We start from the raw sequence: 24,547 nt of genomic DNA on the forward strand, positions 1-24,547 counted from the left end.
CTTAATGTATATCCAATAAGATATAGGTTTTGGCGAATATCTCATATCCGAACTTCTACTCGTCGTAACACCTACCATATGTGTAACCCTTTAGGCCCAATATCGAGTTGGCCGTGAGTCATACATATTATAAGTACTTTTGGCTTAGTAAATTATTATCTTCATAATAATTCACTCGACTCATCGACCACGGACGTACTATGCCACTATGTCATAGTCCCCAAATAATACAAGGGAATCCAATCTTTTATACATATCTGTCCTCAGTTGCCATGTACATATAATCCCTCATCCATCTAATATCTTAAAGATCGTAGACTGAGTATGGTACTATCAGGCCCATATGGTTTCTTCTCGAGCCTCGCTCTAATCAGATTCTCTTGGAGAACTCTTTTCTCTCAATCCGAATGACATTGGCCAAGGATTTGTCTAAGTAAAAATACAAAAGATATTCCTCTAATGATACCGAGAGTAGACGATCCTTTATCGACGACACTCAATAACCCTTGTAAGGTTGGTTGCCACTCCCATGATTGACTGTACTAGATCTGAAACTTCTAAACATATACTTCAGATATCAAAGAGTGGAATACTCATATAGGACATCCTTGGTGTCTCAAGTCTAAGGACTAAGTACACCACTAGGATGACAAAATCACTATCTGACAATGAGGTATCATCAATCATCTAGCATTCCGTGAGCGGATCAATCGGAAAACTCATCTCCAATAAGCACCTGCACTGTAGCTATAGTGTCCCCACACAAGTAGCTATGAGACCAGTTGCCTCTATCATATGAACGAGTATACAATACATCAGTCTGTCCGGTCATCTTGATGTCTCTTTTAAGTAATATATGAGCAGGATTATTTAGGATTTATGTTTAAAGGTAAATCAGTCTCATTATCGTGCTCTCATCATGATCTATGAACATCATAATATATATATATATATATATATATATATATATATATATATATATATATATATATATATATATATATATATATATATATGCAAATCTTAAAACCTTAAGATTAGACTTTTTCCATTTCCATATCTCATATGGAGTAAACATTATCAACTTAGTTGAAATTCTGTTCAGAAAGTAAACTACGGTCTCTAAGGCATATCCTCAGAATAAGATTAGTAGGTCAGTGAAACTCATCATAGACCGCACTATGTCTAACAGTGTGTGATTCTTCTATTTAGATACACCATTAAGTTGAGATATATAAGGAAGCATCAATTGTGATGAAATTTCATGGTTCTTAAGGAATTGGGTAAACTCTATACTCAAGTATCCACATCCCTAATCTGATCGAAGAGTCTTGATACTCTTTCCAATTTGGTTCTTCACTTCATTTTTATACTCCTTGAATTTCTTAAAGGTATCAAACTTATACTTCATCAAGTACACATGCCCATACATTAAAAAATTATTAGTAAAAGTAATAAAGTAAGAGTAACCATTTATGGTACGAGTTGATATCGAATCATATACATCACTATATATGAGTATTAACAACTCAATGGTACTCTCTCCAATTCCACTAAATGAAGAGTTTGTCAATTTTCCACAAAGGCAAGGCTAACAAGTTGTATATGATTCATAATCGAATGGATCTAGGTATCCGTCCTTTAGCAACTTTTGAATCTTTTCCTCATGGATATGACATAGCCCACAATGCCACAGGTATGCATTGTTCACATCATTTAGTTTCTTATTGGACATACTTACATTCACGATATGTGAAGCAGTGTCTAGCATAAATAAACAATGATGCAAGACCCACTCCGTATTGATACTATAATTGAAGAAATCATATCTCGTATTAATGATTGACCGCATGCCCCAGCTTCCCCAGCCATCTCTTGGCTGACATCTTAACATAAGCCATGCATATGTATTAATGATTGACAGCATGACCCGACTTCACCAATCTTCTCTTCCGAACAACGGATGGAGGGACCACTCCTTGCCTAACCTAAAGTGGCAAGGGAGTCAGCTCAAAGGCGCCCCAATGATCCGCTCAAGGTGTCAAAGGATACACGCCAGCAAGTTATCCTTATTAATGCCTTTACCATAGAGGGTAAAGGGGGGTTTGGTTAACACACGTCTAGACCACTTGATACATAAGTATAAAAGTTAAGCCCCAAACCAAGACAAAAGGGAGAGGCGGGCAAAAACCATTTATTCTCTCATTTACACAACTCATACTATTGTCTTTCTCCCTTTTCGTCTTTCGCTAACTTAAACATCGAAGGGGTCGAGCCAAGACACCCTTGATGCAGTCCAGTTGTGCAGGACCCTCGACATCGTCTGGAGACGTGGCCAGGAGGCGACTCAACAACTAGAAGAATCCAGCTCTCTTACTCAACTTCACTATATCAAAATCAGGTTACTTCCAACAAACCACCTCTCCCGTTAACCGACAATATCAACTCCCATCAGGTAAGAAGAAGTCATCACCGACTATATCAAAATCAGGTTACTTCCCATCAAGCTCTCTACATTGACCGACCATATCAACAAACCACCTCTCCCATAAGAAGTCATCACGACAAACCATATTAGCTCCCTCATCGATAAGGAGAAGTCATCATAAATAACTTGCATCGTGTCTGTGTATCAACACCGGTATAACACTCTTCATTTACAAGTGTAATGTTATGAAGTTTGTCCGAGTAACCCAACTTTCACGCCTGAAGGAATATAATATACATAATCATTATATTAGTTTTTCTATTATTTGATTACCTTAGAAAATTTTAAATCTAAGTTGATGAAAGTTGAATCGGTTCAATTTATATAGATCGAAGGTTCAATGGTTTTGGGTATTTAAGTAGATAATTCTAAAAGGTTATCATAATTATTTACCCTAAATAAATTAAATGTATTTTTAGTTAATTATTTGTCAATTAAATCCCAGATTCCTTCCATTCTCTTCGTCAACTCGCCAGGGGAACTCCAACGGTCCCAACAACATGTTACACGATGACACACCCACACACCCACACTAATTATTGGGCCCCATAATAATATAATAAGAATAGTGACAGATACCCACACGCATATTAATAGATCCTCTCTCTCTCTCTCTCTCTCTAATGCCACTTCGTGATCATCAGCAGCGAGAAAAAGAGTCAAAGGCTCAGGCTCCTCCTCTCTCTCCATCATCTCTTCCGCTGTTTCCTACTCCAGGTTCGTCCCCTCGCGCTCCCGACCTAGCTTTCGCCGTATGCTTCTTCTAATTCTTAGGGTTTCTTTGTAATTGTTGGTTTGCCGCTTTTCTAGGGTTTCGGAGATTCGCGGACGAAACCCTAGCTTTGGAATTTGGGGTGCTTTGAACTTTGAAGAGAGGGCGCCTTGGAACCGTAGCTCCGTGGTTCTGGATCGGGTGAGCTTTTCTTGCTTTCCTTTATTCTTGTGGTTTTTTTTTCAGGGAAGGCTGTGGAGGACTTAAACCCTTTTCGGGCTTTAATTTCGGCGGTTCTGGAGGGGAATTGCGGATCTGGTATCCGCATTTGGATGAATCAGTGTGGTTTTGATGAAATGGTCGATAATTTTTGCTTCTTTTTTGGGTGGATTGGGCAGTTGTTCTTTTGATTCTTGATTTTTCTAAGATTTTTTTGGCTTGTTTTTTTTGGGTCCTGTTTTTCTTTTTCCTCATAGTGAAGTTAGCTCCGTTTCCTTTGTTGAACTTGGACGGAGGTGATCAATATTCTTATATATTTTTTTCGCTCGAAGAGTAGGGTAGTTCTAAGTGTTATTCCGATGATCAGGAGCTTACATTTCAGCTGAAGATGGAACTCCACTAGAAAACTTTTGGATATGTGACTACTGCATATATCAAATGAACAGTTGATTGACTTATATTGGTCTGATCTGCAGAGAACTTCACCTTTTTCATAAGGAGAAGTTCTCTTCGTTGCCACATTTAACGACTGTGGTTGTATTTGGTAGCTTGGATACTTTTGATGGTAGTTATATAGAGATTGGTGGCTTCCTTCACTGTGGTGATTTTTTACTTCTGTAGTTTGCTCATCATTGGTCATACTTCTTTACTTGGAATGGAAGAAAGGTGAAGTGGTCAAGCTGTGATCTGTTATAAATCCAGCATAAGCAGAGTGTGCCCTGCTGTGATTTCATTGACAAAAACTGACAAGAAGCATCTTGAAAGTGAATTTCTTCTCAATTATTTTGGAGAGAGTCTACTAGTACCCTAGTTGACATTGACTGAGGACACTGTAAAATTGGGAGTATGGATTCACTAAATGTTATCCTAGTCAATGGAGTGCCAGTCTAAGATAATGTAACACAATTCAGAATCTGTTTTGGTACAATATAACAGCATCCAACTTGTTTTTTATGGATTTATATTGGCTAAGAAAGCAGTCTAAACTGGGTTGTGGTATGCATCTTTCATATCGGCAGTGATATTGAATGCAGGATGCTGGGAATTGTTAAGACAAATGCAGCGACATTCTGCTGTTAGCTGTGGTAATGGAGTCAGTAACAATGCTGTTAATGGGGCATCTTCAAGAGACAGCGCCAGGGTTGAGTCATCTTTTTCAGCACCCAACTTTTCTTTGAATCTGAGGTGATTGCTGTCTATTGTGTTCCCTGTTAGGTGCTTTGTTTTCCATGGAAAAAGAAAACCTACTCTGTTTTACTTGTTACCTATAGGTTTTATTTATGCTAGTTTTAGCATTTCTTCAATTTTGATTTTTCAGGAGGCAGTCCCAGCTAGCACCTTACAAGATAAAGTGTGATAAAGAACCTCTTAATTGCAGGTAAACATTGTACTTTTCAACTCAAGTCAAAATTATTTGCATGTTGTGGTAGTATAATGCTTGATTTAAGTTATATTTTATCATATGGTTTGAAATAGAATAAAAAAAGTAATTTATTTTTGCACATTTGCTTGATTTGTCCTCTATCCTTATCCTTCATGTTAGCTTTGTACAAAGTCTCACTATTATTTGGCTGCTTAGCTGCTACACACTGAAAGAAAGCTAATTTTTTCTAGGCAACTCTGCGTGTTACTATTATCCCTGATGTCTTGATATCTTATAAGGTATTGCTGCTGTCATATCCTTATACTATCTTACATTTTCTAGACTTGGGCCCCCTGACTTCTACCCTCAGACCCCAAACTGTCCTGAAGAGACACTAACTAGAGAATATCTACAGACTGGATATAAGGAGACTATTGAAGGAATCGAGGTGTGTTTTCTTTGTCACCTTACATTTTGCTCCAATATTATTTTTTTTAGAACTATCACAGAGAAAGTTGTTTGCTCAGTGTTGAACCATAAATGTACTGAACCAATTCAATTATTTTTGGGACCTTTATGCTGTTTGATGTGAACTATAAGGTGATTGAGAAATGGTGTGGGAAAGGTTGTCTGGTTTTTCCTTTTATATACTTGTTTTGCTCTAATTTGTTCATGAAATGAATCCGTAGAGGGGTGACCCTTTTCTTTGTTATTTCAAAAGCAAGGTAGACCTGTCTGTTGTTTGAATACAAAAGCTAGTATTAGACAAAAGAGATATCCTTGGATGCTTTTTATTCTGTCTGTTTCATATGGTTTAATCTGAATTTGAGATATACGCATTGGCCAATTAGGTTTTGAAATTTCTAAGTATGACCATAAAACCGTTTATAGATTTCTGATTATGTGAGGATGAAATTGTTTCAGAGGTATTTGGTACCTTTTCTGGCAGAATTTTAATTTGAACAGATCTTACATGCTTTATCTTCTAGGGTTGTGGTATATACACTGCTATGTAGTCTTACTTTGTTGGTAAAAATATGCCTTTCAATTAAAAGAAAGCAAATTAGACAGCATAGTTTTTATGTTTCCTACTTTTACACCCAGTGGATCTTTTGACCAAATCATTAAAAGTGCTTTATTTTGTTACATGGAAATTTTATATTTCTCTCAAAAGTGTGGATCTAGGACTAAGAAGCACATGTTGGATGTGCCACCAGCCATATATTGTGCTAGATGATCATTCACGTACCAGTGATGCATGAAGACACCTGTAAAGGCACAGAGCATGTAGTAGTTTTCATGGACCTGCTGTCATACTGTACCAGTGTGTTGTTACTATTTTGACTTGGAAAATAAATCCTTGTTCCGGACTAATTACTGACGGGGAGAAGGTAGCTACTAGCTAGAATGTGCCTTTCTAGACTCTAGCATAAATAGCCTTGCTACCATGAGATCAGTGTATGATTAGTTTTTGCATTTATGTGATTAAACAAAGTGGAACAAGCCAAAACAAACCAGCAATAAGGCTGGCTCAAACATGGTGTTCATTTGACTTTGCATTCCTTTATTATAGATACCTACATGGCTAGTTTTGACCAACAATCTGTTTGTTATCTTTTCTGATTTCTATTAGTATTCTTGTATATAAGAGATCCTTTCCAATCTTATTCTATAATATTCATGAAATGGCATAGAGAGTGGCATGTAAATGTACAATATACGTGATTTGTTTCGACAGAAATATTAGGTTTACCTTGGTGCACAAATAGAGAGATCTTTAGCCAGATTTTTTCATTTAAATAAGCAGTGCTAAGAAATAATTAAACTAGGAGATATTATTTCAAAAAATTTTCTCTGTTTTAATTAGTGTTTTTGCCCTTCAATTCATATTTAAGATATAAATTCATTTTCTATGTCATTATCGTTTTAGATTTTGGATTTACTTTGACAAAAAATTTCCTGCTTCTATTGATTTTTTAATCCTTATTCATAATACATCACTCTAACTATTTCTCAGGCTAACATTTTGTATCTTCTATTGTTTCAGGAAGCCCGTGAAATTGCTTTGTGTCAAGGTTCAAGTTTCTCAAAACCCGAGTACATTGTGAAGTACAAAGAGGTCAGATTTAATTATTTGATATAGTTTTGACTTATGATGCTTGTTATTGTTATGATGACTGATACCAGGCTTGTAGATCAGTAGCCTTAGCAAAAATCATTCTTGGCTCATTTCCATTGAAGTAACACATCTATTTTGGAAAGAAAAAGTAGCATATCTATAGATAACTCATCTTTGGATTCCTGCCTCTTGAAATTTCGTATGAGTTTATATTCCTTTAGGTGGACTTGTCTGAGGATGATATATACAACCACTTCATCAAAAACTTGATAGAACAATCAGAATTTAGTCAGATATTCTTCCTAACTCCAACCCTTTGATGAATTAACTTCCGATACCATCCTTAATAACTATAGCTCAAAGAATATATGATGTTATGTCCTAATTTTAAGGGTTGAAGGGCAGTTGAAGGGTTGTACAGGCCACTTTATTTCTGGGTCCAAAATACCAAGAAACTTTTTCTCATAACTTGACTATGTAGCCTTAGATCACTACTTTTGGACCAATTAAAATATTTGAAAGTTATGAAGAGATATTGTATATGCTGTTCTGGCTTGGATTAATTTCAGTGTTGGTTCACTTGTACATGGTTTTTTAGAAAAGAATTAAATTGCTGCCCTCTGAGATAGTGTGCACTGTCTGCACATGTTATGCTATGCGTGTCACTGGCTAGATGTACAAAATAGGAAGAGGTGTTAAAAAAAAAGATAGGGGAGGAAAGAAAATAAAGGCTTAGATTCTTAGACTACCAAGTCAGTGTCTTCCAGTAGGTCTTTGGTTGCTTTGAGGTTACAAAATAGAGGTTATGGAGGAGAGGAAAGAAAAAGGATGCATTGTTTCTCGGTTTCTAATATCTTCTGGTAGTTATTTGGTGCCTTGGAAGTTGAATGGAGTTTATAGAAGAGAGGTCAATGAAAAAAAGTCAATGGTTAGATTTTTTGGTCACCAATGTCTTCAAGGAGGTCTCTGGTGGCTCTGAGGTTATGTAGCAGATGTGCCTTGCTGACCCACATATTTTATCATTAAGGGTGAGGGCTGATAATTGGAAGGCTTTTGAAGCTTGTGTAATTTCTTCAGCTTGATTCTAACTGGCCATGACAGATTCAGAATTTTTTCTCTCACTTGTGTGTTTGTGGATATACGGAAGTAGCAAGGTGAAAAACTTTTGGATTTGGAAATGTCCAACTGTGGTGCTATTTGTGTATTTATATTAGAGTTGTACATGTAGCAGTTCTGTATGTCCAAGATTACTACTTCCATTCAAGAATACATACTTAATATTTTGGGAACATTGATAATGTATGCATATAAGTCACGAGTTGCTGATATTAGTGACTCACTAGAAAATGTGTTATATTAGTGGATGTGCAGCAACTTGTGTGCTAGATATAGCAACTATTCTTCTTTCTCTTATGCACATCTATACCTAAACGTATGCATGTTCATACAAGTTTCATCTATATATCACAAACCTAGACTTGTGTATATGTATGTTTGGCACAAATATATACTAGAGGGCATGTGCATGCAGAAATACTAATATCGAAATAAAAGAGATACTGGGGATATATATTTGGTGTTGCATGGACAATTTTTTTATGGAATTTAATGAGACCACTGGAAAATTTGAAATTGGGTTTCATGGTTAATGCTACTGTCATAATTGTGTTATCAGTAAGGTCTGCCGTATCGTACCGTACCGACGTTTCGACCCGGGCTCGGTACCGGTATGGTACGGTATACCGCTCGGTACACCCAAGTGTATCGAGCACTGTAGCAGTGCTATTGCTACAGTACGGACCGGTACGTACCGTCCATACCGGGTGGTATGATCCGGTACGGCAGACCTTGGTTATCAATGAGGTACATAATTTAAGGAATATTGTGCTTAAACTTATCTATAATTAAAATAACGAGGAGGACATACCAACTGTTGAAAACACTTTTTTTTTTTGTGTATTCATATTTTTATTACTTTTTCAGGGTATTCAGAAACAATGAACTTTACTGTAGTAAAAAGATGTTTTTCTTAATTTTTAATGGAATATATATTACCAAATATTGGGGAAGAACCTATGATCTGTTACTATGTAAGTAGTTAGCATTAAAGGACTTGTACACTGATAAAAAATATGTTGGCAATTTCATAGAAGTGTGTATAAACAAGATGAGGAACTTATTTGTAAATAAAGATATTAAGGGTCTAATATATAAAAATACCGAAAGAAGAATATGGTCGCTCTTAAGACCCACATTGTATATTTTTGAAGAACTAATATGCAAAAGTTGAGGGTCATAATATCACATAATATGCAAAGACAGTCATGTTGTCTGATGAACTAGTGAAGGCCGCACAGTGATTTTGGAAGGATTAGTATAAACATTTTCTTACAAGTAAAGGCAGTTTCTATGACTTGATCATGGTTCACACAAAAGAGCAACTTTGCTGTGATGCCAAGTTTGCTTTTTGTGTTTTTTTGTCTGAATACCTCAAAGGTATCTTGCGTGACATATATGCAAATAACAAAAAAATTTTAGGGGACCACTAGCAAAAGGAAATATAAATTAGGTGATAAATATTGAGTGACTTTTCAGAAAAGTAACATAAACTGATATCTTGTAAAATGTAATTAATGTGATAAGAGAACATACAAAATATACCCTCAGCACATTTTAAGGGACTTAGATGTTTTTAGAATGATCAGACTTCAGAGTGTTTTTAATGCTATAGACTTCTAAAAAATGTAAAAGAATCTTATTCGTAATCCACAAAGACATGACTAATACTCAAAGAAGGGCTTGGAACCATTTATGTAAAAAACAAATTGAGAAATAAGATCAATAAATGATTGAGAGACTTGTATAGCAAAAAAATTTTTGGTGCTCATATGGCAACCTTCTATTTTTTTTCCATCTTCTGGCTTTGAAATTGACAGGTCGTCTTTCCAATGATCACTTCCTAGTAATTGTGCAAGATTGCTAGCTGCAAAGTTTACAGAAGATAGAAAATAGAGTTATGTGGTTGTAGTGACTTAAAAAAAGGATGAAGTGGGAAACAGTCTTCTGTTAAATTTTTGTAAAGTTTACCTACTTTATAATATTTGTTAGAGTAACCTCTATATAGTGCAGTTTCAAGAAGGATTCTAAATCAGAAAAGAAAAGTAAATTTTATTTTTTGCAATGTTATGAACTTATGATAAATATGGCAAGTTTTGACTGTGGTTCCTCATTTCAATGGGACCTATGGTCTGACTTGGATCATGGTGTCAGAAACATAAAATCATGTTTTTAGTGGAGATTTCTGCCTTACGTTGACCCGACGGGTGCTTTAAATATGTCTGTTATCTCAGTAGTTATATATGCTAATAGTGACCTGTGCTTGGTCAAAGATACACCTTAAACTAGCATGTCTATTGCTCTTGCTTTGCAGGCATTACGGAAGCGACTGAGGGCTATCAATGAATCTCGTGCTCTAAAGCGTAAGGTAATTACTTATATTTTGTCACATGATACAGTATAAAGTCTATAGTTATATTTATGTAACTTGGAGTATAATCTGTATTCTGCATTACACTGTTAAAGTGATTCTTTATTTTCTAATCTTACAACAGGCTGGACAGGTTTATGGAGTGCCTCTTTCCGGGCCATTAGTAACAAAAGCTTGTGCCTTTCCTGAGCAAAGGGCATCTAATGAGGACAGCCGCAGGAAGTGGATTGAGGTTTATGATCATTTTTGCTGAGACCCTATTTTCATTATTACAATATAGATTTTGTTGAAACTTGGGCCTTTTCTTTTAAATTATTTCTTGTAACTTATTATTTCATCATGGTTTTAGATTTTGGTATCAGAAAGTCTAATTTAGGTCGTTTGTTCTGATGACATATTTGTAGACATCTCTACATAGATCTTCCTTGTAGTTTTAGCAACAACTGATAATTAATTCTTCTGTTTTCTTGCACTTTGGCAACGAAACAAGTTCTTTTGTTAAATTGAGTCTGTTTTCCCAGTTCATTCTTTTTTTAAATATACCTTATGCTAAGCATATGATATTTTTGTTTTTCTTTTCCATCTATTTTTCAAGCGTTGGCATCTTTTGGAGTTGCCATTTTGTGCTTACTCTTATTCTGGTTACTAATTACATCTCATTTTGCAATTTTCCAATACTGTTGATCATCTACTTGCTCTGCATTATAGACATTTATGAGTTGTGAACATGCTGACTTCCCATGTTTTCTGAGCAGGCTTTATCACTACAGCATAAACGATTGCACTCATTAGCTGAACATGTTCCACATGGTTATAGGCGGAAAGCTCTTTTCGAAGTTCTTATTCGTTATAATGTTCCATTATTGAGGGCGACATGGTTTATAAAAGTTACCTATCTTAACCAGGTTGAAAACTATGTTAAATCATATATATGGGTTGCTTTGCAGCAATTCTATTTTTCAACTGAAATATGCATGTATCCATTTATTTAGTTCTTGGTCTTTATAGGTTCGACTGGCCTCTTCCAGTGTTTCATCAGGGGCTCCAGATAAAGCACAGTTTGCTCGATCTGACCTGTGGTCTAAAGATGTTGTCGAGTACCTACAGCAACTCTTGGATGAAATTTTCCCAAAAGATGGTTCTAATGTGCCTACACCTGTTAGAAATCAGTCATCACAAAATACTATGGCCATGTCTTATCGTGCTCCACAGAAAAATGAATCATTCTCTTCTCCTGATGCCGAGGAGCCTTCACTGCACTTCAAGTGGTGGTATATGCTCCGCCTTGTACAGTGGCATCTTGCAGAAGGCTTGCTTCTTCCCTCTCCTATTATTGAGTTAGTCTACAATCAAATTCAGGTAATTCAACTCTTGTTTGGGCTGAAAACTGGAACTATAATAGATCTTGTAGAAGTTCAAATGCTTCTGATGGATCCTTGTAGTATTTAATGCTTGTCTAATCTATTCCATTCAGGAGAAGGAATCACCAGAGGTCTTAGAGTTGCTATTTCCTGTTCTGTTTGATGTGATTGAGAGCATTGCACTCTCACAGACATACATACGTATGTTTGTGGAACTCTTTGTTCGAAGAATACATGATCTATCTTCCAGTTGTTCAAGTTCAGTGGACACTTCACAAAAGTCATTCCTTGTGGATGCTATGGTTGAGATCGTGCGATACTTGGTAATTGTTGTACCTGATACATTTGTTGCCTTGGATTGCTTCCCTCTGCCATCCTGTGTTGTTCCTGATCTACGCTGCAGAAATGCATTCCTGAAGTTACATGACTCTGCCGATAATGTGCAGTTTGATACAGAAGATGCTTATCTTCGTTACTTGTCGTGTGGGTATGTCACTTCCTCTATTCAGGAATGTGCTTCTAATCTGTCAAAAAATGTGAACCCTATCCTTCAAGCTCATGGTGCTGCTGAGGTTCTACAGGCCTTGGATAAAGCCCTAATGACAGGAGATGTAATACTTGCTTATAATTCTCTTTTTGAATACTTGTCTGATGTGGCTGTCGAAGAAAGGTGGATAGAAGAAGTCAGTCCTTGTTTGAGATCTTCGTTGAAGTGGATTGGGACCATTGGTTCATCTGTTATTTGCTCTATATTTTTTCTCTGCGAGTGGGCCACATGTAATTATCGGGATTTCCGTACTTCCATGCCTCATAACCTGAAATTGACTGGAAGGAATGATTTTTCACAAATATATTTTGCAGTATTGCTTCTAAAGCTTAAGATGGAAGATTTATATAACTTTGCACAGTCTAGGGATGGAAATGTTATGGCGCTTGGTACAAACGGAAAAACTACCTCTGATAATGATAGTTTGTTGGATGGAACAGCGGTGGAAAATGCATTTGTTCTTAGAAATAATTTAAGTAGTATATATTATAGGAAGAGCAGAAGAGACATCTTTTGGAGTCCTGGTCTGCTGCATGATGTTATTGTGTGTTGGCTAGACCAGCATGAGATAGGGAAAGCGGGAAGTTTCAGGGGTGTTGAAATTTTCCTTTTGGAACTAATTAGTAACGGCATATTTTATCCACCGGCTTATGTAAGACAGCTTATTGTTAGTGGAATTATGGATAAGAATGAAAACTCGTTAGATCTACAGAGGCAAAGAAGGCACCGAAGAATTCTGCAGCAGCTGCCTGGATCCTGTTTGTTTGATCTTTTAGAAGAAGCAAGAATTGCAGAAGTCCCCTTGTTACATGAAATTGTTCATGCTTACTCAAGTGAGCGTCAACTATTGCTTCGTGGATTCTTGAGCAGTAAATCCAATCATTTAAATTCTAGAGGTGATATTTGTTCAATCTTTTCTTTGCAAAAAGATACAGATCACTCATCTTCTTTAGGAGATGACAATCATGGGAAGGTGAAGGGCCAAGTAACAGAAATGAAGGCTTTACTTTCATGTTTTCTGCATTTTCCTCACCCGTTTTCCATGCCAATAGAAACTTCTGCAGATGAATCCCAAGGCATTTTAAAAAGCACATTAGACTCTTTAGAGAGCAAAGTTGATTTGACAGAAGGGACATCTGGCTGCGAGGAATTTAGAAAAGGAAAGAGGAAAAAGCTAATTGATGATAGGAGCTCTGCCCTACAAGGGTTTTCTTTTAATCATTCAGATGATGAAGACAATTGGTGGGCAAAGAAGGGACCTAAGTTCCAGGAGTCCTTGAAGGTTGAACTACCATCTAAGTTAACTAAACAAACCTCAAGGGGTAGGCAAAAGATTGGGCGTAAAACACAATCTTTAGCACAGCTAGCAGCTACAAGGATTGACAGTAGCCTGGGGGCATCTACTAGCCATGTATGTGACAACAAAGTGAGCTGTCCCCACCACAGATCTGTCACTGAAGGTGAGGTTCCAAAAGATGTCAACCATATGATATCAGGACGCCGAAGTGATATTGGTAAGGCCTTGAAACAGCTAAGATTGCTTGAGAGGAGATCAATCTCAATTTGGTTGCTCAAATCCATTAGGCAACTTGTTGGAGGAAATGAAAGAACGCCTTCCAAAGCAAGCAATTTTACTGATGTTTATTCTGCTCCTGTGCCCGATGATAGAAACACTGTAAGATGGAGGATAGGTGAAGATGAACTCTTATCCATTCTTTATATTTTGGATATTTCTGGTGACTTACTGTCTGCAGTAAAGTTCCTGATATGGTTGTTACCGAAAGTACTTTGTGGCTCAAGGACTCTTGTGCAGGGTGTAAGGAATCCCATGTTGCCTAAAAACAGAGACCAAGTATGCCAGGTGGGCGAAGCATTTCTCTTGTCTTCCCTTCAAAGGTACTTGGGTTTGTTAGTTATTTTACTGTTGCCTGAATATTTTTTCAATACCAATATGCCCTTGGTGGAATATCCTGATCAGGAGAAATATATTGTTGACTTCTGTTCGTTATTCTTTTTCTGTTATTGCCTTTATTTTTTACAAATGTATTAGCCTGGCTTATCTGGTTCTTGTCAGTTGGATCTTATCAGATCTAGTTTATTGATGACTAAGATCTATTGATGACTTTTTCTCATTGCTGGTGCTTTTCCTTTCAATCTGACTTATAAGAGACCCTCTATTTTCAATTTGTATTATAATTTTGCATGTTTTGTGTTCACTCTGTCTCTTTCCAAGATAAATGCTCCGAATACAGCCTCTTTCATATGTTTTTTTTTCTGATTTAATTCTTAAGGAAACACTCACAAAGGTAAGACAATCAGGGTATATGAGAAAAATGTGTATGGCGAATGAGAGTATTTACTTTTAAGTAGACTAGATTTAAATATAAGATATTGATGCATATTTACAAGTTCGAGATATAAGTTTGTTTACTAGCTTTTGAATGTAGGTTGGATGGTGCTAAGTTGTATCCTGTTGACTGGAAAAGCTAAACTCCATTCTGGGCTTCTTTTAATCCTTTGGATGTGCTAAATTCATTATCAATGTGGTGCATTAAAAAAAGCAATTTGTTTTTTTATGTTAATTTTTTTATTTTTTTCAAAAGAATAAGGTGCCACAACTCTCTTTCCAATTAGGAGTATAGATTAACAAGCAATTTTGTACTTTAAGTTCGTTGTAGGTACAATATTTCATGAAAATGGAATGAAGTTTTTTAACCTTGTTTAGGGTACTGTATTATAATAAGACTGTTGGCTAATGACCTTGAAGTGCTTTAATATTTGCCCATCGTCAACTTGTGGGTTCTCATATCTTTATCCACCCTCCTATCATTCATATCATGCTAGATTTACTCCTTGTTTTACTTACTGTTTAAGATATACTTTGCTGCACAATATAAAAAATGTGTTGTAAGATTATTATCTGTTTATCAAAGTCAATTCCTTGAGAGGCATTCATTGGTGAGATGGGGAAAAAGGGTGCTTAGTTGCTGGTTAAGGTGGTGCTGGTGGTTGATGGGCAGAACTTGATGCTTCCTAGGGATTTCAAATTGGTAATCATGCTTGGCCTTGGTATTTGGCAGTATCAATTGTGGAGTGTGGTCCAACTGATTCAAATGTGGAACAATGTTGTGAAATTGTCTTGTCATGATATTAAGGAAATTTTGTTTTCTCCTTATGCAACCCATGTTGGGATCTCGATTGGTTTCACATGTTTATGAATTTATCAGTTTGATTCTATTGATGGATGGAATTTCTGCATCTGAGACTTGCTGCATGTTTTGAATTTTAGGATCTAATTTGTCAATGGGTTTGTATTGCTTGGTATGTATTAACTTATAAGAGTTGAAGTCATATTATAATCTTTAAGTTAAAGCTAAATTTCCTTGAAGTTCTCATAATTCGATTCATGGAGTATTTTTTTTTCATAATATCATCTTCTATAAGTTGTTCTACTTGGTTGGTTATGTTGTTTTTGTGGTATATCATTATCTTGTAAATCGAAACCAGTGTGATATGTTGGGACTTACATTGTGACTGATTTCAGTTTACTTTGAATATTTTACCTTGTTCAGGTATGAGACTGTGCTTCGAGCTGCAGATGTCTTACCTGAAGTCTTGACTGCTTTAGTTCATCGAAGTTTGATGATGATGACATCAAATGGAAGACCTTCTGGTGCTGTTACTTTTGCTTATGCACGGTATTTATTGAAGAAATATAAAAATGTGACAAATGTGTTGAGGTGGGAAAAAAAGTTTCGAGCTACATGTGATCAAAGGCTTCTCGCAGAACTGGAAACTGGACGGTCTGTGGATGATGAATTTATGTATTTTTCGGGTGTCCCAGCAGGTATCACAGAAACTGATGAACATATTCGTCAGAAAATTAATGCTAGGATGTCTAGAACTGGTACAAACATGAAAGAGTTAGTGCAGCGACATGTTGAGGGTGCTGTCCACTACTTTTATGGAAAGGAAAGAAAATTGTCTGCGGTTGCTACTCCCAGAAACCACTCCCTTGAAAAATGGGATGATAGTTACCAAATAGCTCATGATATCGTTTTGGGCCTTGTGGATTGTATCAGACAAAATGGTGGTGCAACTCCAGATGGAGATCCCTGTGTAGTGGCTTCTGCTGTGTCTGCCATTGTTGGTAGCATAGGACTAGCTATTGCCAAACTGCCAGATTCCACAGCAAGCAGTAATTACCAAAGCTTTTCATCCTCATTAAATTCACTAAATTGTTTTAGGCACATCTTACAGATTCATATATTTTCCCTCTGCCTGCTAAAAGAAGCCCTTGGCAACCGTCTGAGCCGTGTATTTGAGATAGCATTAGCTGCTGAAGCTTCTTCAGTTATTTCTGCAGCTTTTGCTCCTGGAAAGGCCCACCGAAATCAATTTCAATTGTCTTCTGAAATACATGATATATATCAAGATCATTCAAATGATCTTCTGAACAGTTCTACAAAACTCATTGTCGGAAGAACTGTGAAAGCTGCAGCAGCTGTATCTGCACTAGTTATTGGTGCTATTGTTCATGGAGTTAGTAGCCTAGATAGGATGATAACAGCCTTTAGATTAAAAGAAGGCTTGGATGTTCTGCAGTTTATACAAAGCGCAAGATCCAGTTCAAATGGCATCTCCCGTTCTATTGGCACGATGAAGTTGGACCACTGCATTGATGTATATGTACATTGGTTTCGGCTTCTGGTTGGAAACTGCAGAACTGTTTTTGATGGGCTTGTCGCAGAGATGCTTGGTGAATCATATATTGTAGCTCTTTCAAGATTGCAGCGAGTACTTTCACTCAGTGTAGTTTTCTCTCCTGCATATTCCATTTTTGCAATGGTAATATGGAGGCCATATATCTTCAATAGCAATATTGCGAACCATGAAGATTTCCAACTATACCGAAGTTTTTTAGTGGCCATTGGTGATGCAATCAGGCACAAGCCATTTCGAGATCTATTTTTTCGAAACACTCATGGATTTTATGATATACTGGCTACTGATTCTGGCGATTCTGAGTTTGCTGCAATGCTTGAATCGCATAGTCCAGATAAACATTTGAAAATGATGGCATTTGTTCCACTTCGTGCGCGGCTGTTTCTGAATACGCTAATCGATTGCAAAATGCCAGCATTTTCAGTTATGCGTGAAGATGGAACATGGGTTGCTGGGCCTGCTGAACCTAGATCATATTCTGAAGTTGAGGGAAAGCTTTTGGATCAGCTCGTGCATGTTTTAGATACTCTGCAACCTGCTAAGTTTCACTGGCAGTGGGTAGAGTTGAGGCTACTTCTGAATGAGCAAGCTCTTATAGAGAAATTTGAAACTCACAACATGTCCTTTGCTGAGGCAATTCGATCCTTATCTCCTAGTGCTGACAATTTTGTACTTTCTGAAAGTGAAAAGAAATTTACTGAAATTATTCTGTCACGGATAATTGTCAGGCCTGAAGCTGCTCCTCTTTATTCGGAGGTTGTCCACCTGCTTGGAAAATTACTTCAAGAGTCACTGGTAATGGATACAAAGTGGATTTTAGCTGGTCCAGATGTTCTTCTGGGACGCAAATCGATAAGGCAACAACTTATATTTGTTGCTCAGAGGAAAGGCTTCCCAATTAAAGCACGTTTTTGGAAACCATGGGGCTGGTCAAGTTCTTTATCTGATGCAACAACTAATAGAGGGGATAAGAGAAAGTTTGAAGCCATTTCTGTTGAAGAAGGGGAGGTTGTTGAGGAGAGCATTGATGTTAAGATGTTTTCCAAAGTGATCCATAATATGGATGCCGAAGGTTTCAGTCCAAGTCAGCAGCATATAACTGAGAAAGCTCTTGCAGAACTAATATTGCCATGCATAGACCGCAGTTCGAGTGAGTTACGCAATTTATTTGCCAATGAGCTAATCAAACAGATGGGAGCTATTGATCAACAAATTAATACAGTAACACCCAATGGTTTTAAATCTAGCCTGAATTCTGAGGCTTCTTCAAACAAAGGAAACAGTCGTAAAGGTATCCGAGGTGGAAGCCCTGTCCTTGGTAGGCGACCAATTGATTCTGTCCCACCATCTGCTGCTGCTCTGAAGATTTCATTGTCCCTACGTCTGCAATTCCTACTGAGATTGCTTCCTATTATTTACGAGGATAGGTAATTGTAAACATCTAAAGTATCTTTTTTCATTATTATTTAGTAACAAGTTTGTTGACTGATTTCATTAACATAATTTCTCCTTTTGTATTTATTATTTAGCTGTTAGTTTTAGCAGTTCCATTTTGTCTATGCTCACCATGTGATAGGTGGTGTTTAATACACTATGGCAACTTCAGCAATTGCAATAGTATAATATATCCTTAGTGTTAGAAGAAGAAGAGGTGGTGAAGCAAAAGGAGGAAGAAGGAGGAGGAAGAGGATGGAAGAACAGGAACCTCTGGAGGAAGGAAGAACAGGAGAAGAGGACAGAGAGTGGAGGAAGAGGAGGTGGTGGAGGAAGATGTTAGAAGGAAAAAGACAAGGAAGAGGAGGCAGAGGTGTATCAGCAGGTGGGCGGTGTGTTGCACGGGCCTTGTTGCGAGCATGAGAAATTGGACGTCCCTGGTCAGTAACCCTAGAGAAAAAATATATATTATATACTGGACTGAACCACTTGGTTCAGGTTGGTCCATGTATGGGATGGTGGTCACCGATGGAGATTTCAATCCTTGGTTCCTGCATGACTAAGGTGGTGAAGGGTTGGAAAAGAATGCATATGATTGAGAACTTTTTACTTGTAATTACTGACTCCTAGATATACGTTACCTGGTTATTAAATATCTACATATTTTAAAAAGGGCTACACAATACCTATCCTTGTACATGGCCAAATTCTGTTTTAATGTGGTCATGGTTTCCAACTGAAAGTAATATAGATCAAATATCAATTTCTTTCTTGAAATTGCTTGTCATACTTCTCTGAACTGAGATTTGTGCATTTAGAACATGAGGTAACTGTGATCACATAATATTTCTAGTCTTCATACATAAGGATCTTTGGGTTGGTCCTGAGTCCTCACACTTACGTCTAATCAGTGGAGAGTGTGATTGGGCTGGAGGTGAACTTACGAAGCCTTGAATGTGCTGTAGGTTGCATAAAAGGGTCCCAAGCCACTTGGCTCTGCAAGAAGGCTCTACCAGTGGCACCAGAGGCACTCACTCACCTATCACATGCTTGTACTCTGCACTAGGAAGCCTCATAAGGCTTCCTAGTTTTACACATCTGGACTGTTCACTGTGTGCCTCAGAGCTTCTAATTGCCTTTAGACTTCTATAAGCTCCTTGAATTTGTATTAAATTGCTCCAGCATGTGAAGCTACAAATTGTATTGCATAACCTTTTGATTTGGTGAGTTCATTGAGTCCCCAAATTAATTGAAATCTGCTTGTTACATGTTACAACTTTTAGTGATATGGTCGGAAAACTATGGCATATCATTGCTAATTTTCAGATGATTTAAGTTGTAGCCAAGGACTCCATAACATCTGGATTTTGTTTTATAGCATCTTAAAGGCTTTATATCTTTTTATGAAGGGATTGGATTGATGTGCTTCCCCTATGCTGAATGAAGACTAATGTATTTTATATGTGTATTTGTTGTCACAAGTAACTGCTTGGTTCCCTAAGGTAGCTCTTGAGCAGTAAACAAGGATGCTCAGGCTTAATACTTTGAAGGATATGTTTGATTATGTTCGATAAACAAGTATATTTCGTACTTTGGTGCATAAAGCAAACATAAAAACAAGCTAGAAGAGGGAAAATATTTGCATATAATGGGCAAAGCAAATTTTAAATCTAAACTTTTGTGATCGATATGAATTTTTTAGCATTTTTTAGTTGTTAGTTGAAAGGAATTATGATTCTTCTATGTCATGTCAAAAGCATGGATTATTTTCTACCACTAAGTGTTCTTTTCTATTTTTGATATTTTTCATCATTCATGTCTGCTTTCATTACTTTGTTGGAATTGGAATATTGTCTACTTCTTTTGTTAGTAGAGGTGAGACAATCGGTATAGGTTACATGGGGAGAGGTAGAGGGAGATATAAGATCTTCCTATAAACTATAAATAAAAATCGAAGATATTGCCTTTTACATAGTTCAATGACCACAAAATATCCATGTAACCGACCCCAAGTATTTGGGATTTCACAGTTTCAGTGGTAGTAGTAATTGTTCTATGTCTGGATCTATACTAGCTTAGCTCATCTAAATAGCTTGGTGAATTTACAGCTTCAGCCGTAGGTTCAGGTCCATATCCTTATTCATGTCTCTATATATGAGATTTTACTTTTGATCTAACAAGTTATCCTAATCCAGACCAACTTAATTTGGTTAAATTTTGGACATGAGGCTGGAGAGGATAGCCTTTTTGTATTGCATCTTTACTGAAGGAAATCTGTTTTTTCTTTTTCTTTTGTTATACTGAGATAAAATATTCTTAACAAAGATAAGGTCAATTGTTCCCAGTACATAATGTGAGTTCATATTGGATTTGCTCATTTCCAATCAGTGTAAACTCACCTTTTCTTTACATGTGTTGCTATTTGTCTAATGTTTGTGGACATGACATACTTTATTATAACAGATTGTCTATCAGTTGATATACCTCTGTTATTTTAGCAATTATTGTTTTTCAACTTCTTAGTTTCTTCATCTTCTTTCTGCAAATATTATTTTCCACAGCTTAATGGGTTTTCTTTGTCCTGAGATTCTTGTTTAATTTTTTGTAGGAACATGAGGCAGATGCTTGCTCCTATCATACTTCGTTTGCTTGGAAAACGTCTGGTATATGAGGATGCAGATGTATGCCCTTCAACCATACATATGGATCCTTTGAAAAGGGTGTTGGATTCTCCCATTGAAGCTTCCTTGTTGGATCATTCCAGTGATAGTCTGTTTGATAGGTTGTTAGCCGTTCTGCATGGTTTGCTGAGCAGCTACAAGGCAAGTTGGCTAAAATCCAAGTCTGTCACCAAATCAGCCATCAAAGCTCGTGATATTTCTGCATTTGATCGTGAGGCAGCAGAGAATTTGCAGGTTAGTTAGCTACTGCATTTGATTATTTTTAGTACTATTGTTTTTTCTGTAAAGCAGGTGAAAGTTGTTCGCAAAATTTTCAGATGAGTTGTAGGCACCCCTTAAGTGCCTAAATTAGTTTAAAAAATATGTGGTTGTCATCCTTGCATTTATTGTCTTTTTAAATATTGTGTGTATCCTTAAGTTGTTATCAGATTATGCATTAATGAACATCAATTATTGAGATATTATGTAAATATTTTTAGGAATTAAGTAAATATAGTCAATAATTACTACGTAAACAGAAGAAAGGAACTCTTTGCTAGTAGTTCCTATGATACACTTGGATCTTATAAGTAGAAGAAGGAATTATGTGTTATCATGGGTCTGGATTTATAAATTTTTAGTAACAACCTCTAGTGGTCTTCCTTCTCGTTACATCAGGAAATTTTAACTTTTCATTTTCCTGAAGATTCTATTTTATAATCAAATCAATTAAATTCTTCTCTCATTTTTTTTGTGTGGGTGCTTTCTTTTACTGAGAAACTTGCATAATTTTTGCCATGGATTGGCTTTATAAAAATCTGGATAAGGATTTCTTACCATGCGTGGAAGTATGAACGATTCAAGCAGCAAGTCAGTTACACAGATGACTTTGGTACTGATTTTGTTTAGCGCATAGTCGTGAGAAGGCATATCTTTTAGCCATTCAGAGGTTTATACATGGCAATTTATGACTTCTTCTCTGTAATATTTTTGTGTTTGATTTTGATTTTGTTATAAGCATCATGTGAGTGTTTCTAAGATGAGAATGTTGTGATGGATGTGTGAACTTAGTAAGAAAGATAGGGAAATAAAATATTTATGAATAATTAGATAGAAATGTTTTTATTCTTGAACAATTAGGAGTAACTTCGATAGATAATAAAAATGAAAAAGAACCATTTACGATGATACAAATATATGCTAACGAGACATATAGTATAAATGTCACTTACAAGAAGTGAAACAATTAATATTAATATTAGTCATATAAGGGAAGTTAGAGTGACTAGCCGGCCACAATTAATATTAGTATTAGTGATATAAGGGACGGTAGAGGGAGTAGCCAATCCCATATAGTTGGGTTGGAATAGTATGACTTCGTTGTTGTATGAGCATCATGTGAAACTAACATTCGGATTGCTTAGTTGCATGTCCCTGCTACTGTTTCTTATCAGGAATTTGGGTACTATGAGATATGTTAAGTTTTTCCCCTATATAATTCTTCAATGGTTACTGCAATCATCCTCATAATTATCTTTCTTCATATCAGAAGTTGATGGCTCATCCAATAGCGCTATTGATTATTACTTTTTCTTGTATAGTCGTTTATTATAGTTTCATGCTTTAAATCTTGCAGAATGACTTGGATCGCATGGAGTTGCCTGCATCAATCCGTTGGCGTATCCAAACCGCCATGCCATTTCTCTCTCCATCACTTTCGTTTATGGCTCCTTGCCACCTTCCAGTGTTACCCTCAGTGGCGCACACATTGCTTCAGCCCAGCAATCTCAATCCAGGCACTCATCAAAGAAGTATCCCTGCCTGGACTTATAATTTTCCTGGCAAGAGCAAGAGTTCAGCTTTGCAGGACATGGACATGGAAATTGACCCATGGACGCTGCTGGAAGATGGCACGAATTCTGCTTCTGCCTCAAACAATAGCAGCAATATGGGTAGTAGTACTAATGGGGACCATTCCAATCTCAAGGCCTGTTGCTGGCTCAAGGGTACTGTAAGGGTGAGGAGAACAGACCTTACTTACATCGGCCCCCTTGACGAGGATAGCTGAAGTTGTACAATTATTTGACAATCGAACATTGGCGGCATGTCAGTGGCTTTCACATCGATCAATCCATCGATCTCTTTTTGTCGCTTGCTTGTTCGCATGCATGGGCACAGAATAAACTTGAGGGTGTTTTGTATTAGGAAATTGCCAGTCGGTCATGCCATATGACTGGCCAGAATATAGACTAACACAACACCATCACCCTCAGTTTCACTGCCATGCTGTTCACGTGTTGTTGTATATACATATGACAATTATTTTTCCCTCAGAGGAGCGAGTAAAATATCCAATTAACAGACTGGCTCTCCATTTCTCATTCCTTTCTTGTAATGCTGCACTGTGAAAGATAAAAAGCTAAGCGGTACGTGTAGTAAGCTTGTGGCAAAAATAGTTGGAAGATTCACGGTTAGTACAGCTGTCCATTCTGAGTTTGTATTGTGCTAATGCCTATTGCTGATTTTGATGCTTTTATCTTCTCATCGTTAAAGTATGTCAAATTGATCAAATTTGATAGTTGAGGACATAAGTTAAAAATGTTTAATTTTCGAAGGATAGATAAACTATCAAGAAAAACCTCAATTGGAATTCAAAGATTTCAAAAGGGAAAAATAGTCTTTTAATGGGTGAAAAACCTTAATCCCCTTTCCTCTTCTAAATTAAATATTATTTTTTTTTATAAACGAAAGGTACTTATAAATAAATCTAAATATAAAATAAATCTAATATGTTATTATGATCTAAAGTATTTGATTTCAAAACAACGGGCTTTGATACCCATTGTAAGAATAAAAACTATAGTTATGCTATTATTATACGAAAAATTTTCAATGCTAAGAACTGAAATCAAATAACAATATATCAAGATAAGAATTATGTATCTTTTGATATAATTCAGAAAATCTTTATCTGATGCAAGAACTCGCTCGTAATCCAATAAAAAAGCAGCAATAGCATTGATTTATTGGATGAATTAAACTCTCCTCCTCTCTTTCTATCCTTCATAAGATTACTATAAGCAATAAGATAGAGACTAAGGAGAGATGAGAGTATATTTGTAATCTCTTTTCTATATATTGTCGTTGAGTTCCTAAGAGATCTTGTTTATTTATAGGTGAGAGCAGAGTCTAGAATAAATAATTAAGAGTATCTCTCGTATTAAACTAAGGAATCCTATCATAATTAAATTTTCTTTCTATTAGATGATAATCATAAGAGTATAATCAAATTTATAATATATCTTACCTAATTAAATAAGATCACATAATCTAACGTATACCCTCGATTCGATCTTGGTTCGATCGGGTTCGAATCACTCCTACCGGTGAAGGTTGTGATTGTAGTGGCTGGGACATGGCCTGCCCAATTGT

At 36.5% G+C, this 24,547-nt stretch overlaps 1 protein-coding gene across 1 annotated transcript; it reads left to right on the top strand.

Moving 5' to 3' along the window:
- Positions 1-3,084: 3,084 nt before the first annotated feature.
- On the top strand, positions 3,085-23,489 carry LOC135634626 (mediator of RNA polymerase II transcription subunit 12-like). The gene is made up of 14 exons (XM_065145071.1): positions 3,085-3,205; positions 3,299-3,401; positions 4,454-4,604; positions 4,738-4,797; positions 5,125-5,230; positions 6,830-6,901; positions 10,332-10,385; positions 10,513-10,620; positions 11,144-11,293; positions 11,397-11,747; positions 11,863-14,192; positions 15,869-18,448; positions 21,064-21,370; positions 22,752-23,489. The coding sequence occupies exons 3-14, from the start codon at positions 4,477-4,479 to the stop codon at positions 23,181-23,183; spliced, it is 6,678 nt and encodes a 2,225-aa protein (XP_065001143.1). The 5' UTR covers positions 3,085-3,205; positions 3,299-3,401; positions 4,454-4,476; the 3' UTR covers positions 23,184-23,489.
- Positions 23,490-24,547: the final 1,058 nt, after the last annotated feature.

Source organism: Musa acuminata, chromosome BXJ3-4, assembly GCF_036884655.1.
Source record: "Musa acuminata AAA Group cultivar baxijiao chromosome BXJ3-4, Cavendish_Baxijiao_AAA, whole genome shotgun sequence".
Taxonomy (NCBI): Eukaryota; Viridiplantae; Streptophyta; class Magnoliopsida; order Zingiberales; family Musaceae; genus Musa; species Musa acuminata.

Bases quoted from the DNA above. Each gene is read 5' to 3' on its own strand.
- LOC135634626 (XM_065145071.1), top strand. From the start codon at position 4,477: ATGCAGCGACATTCTGCTGTTAGCTGTGGTAATGGAGTCAGTAACAAT. The intron at 4,605-4,737 runs GTGATTGCTGTC...TTGATTTTTCAG, and splicing joins AACTTTTCTTTGAATCTGAG to GAGGCAGTCCCAGCTAGCAC. The intron at 11,294-11,396 runs GTTGAAAACTAT...TGGTCTTTATAG, and splicing joins AAGTTACCTATCTTAACCAG to GTTCGACTGGCCTCTTCCAG.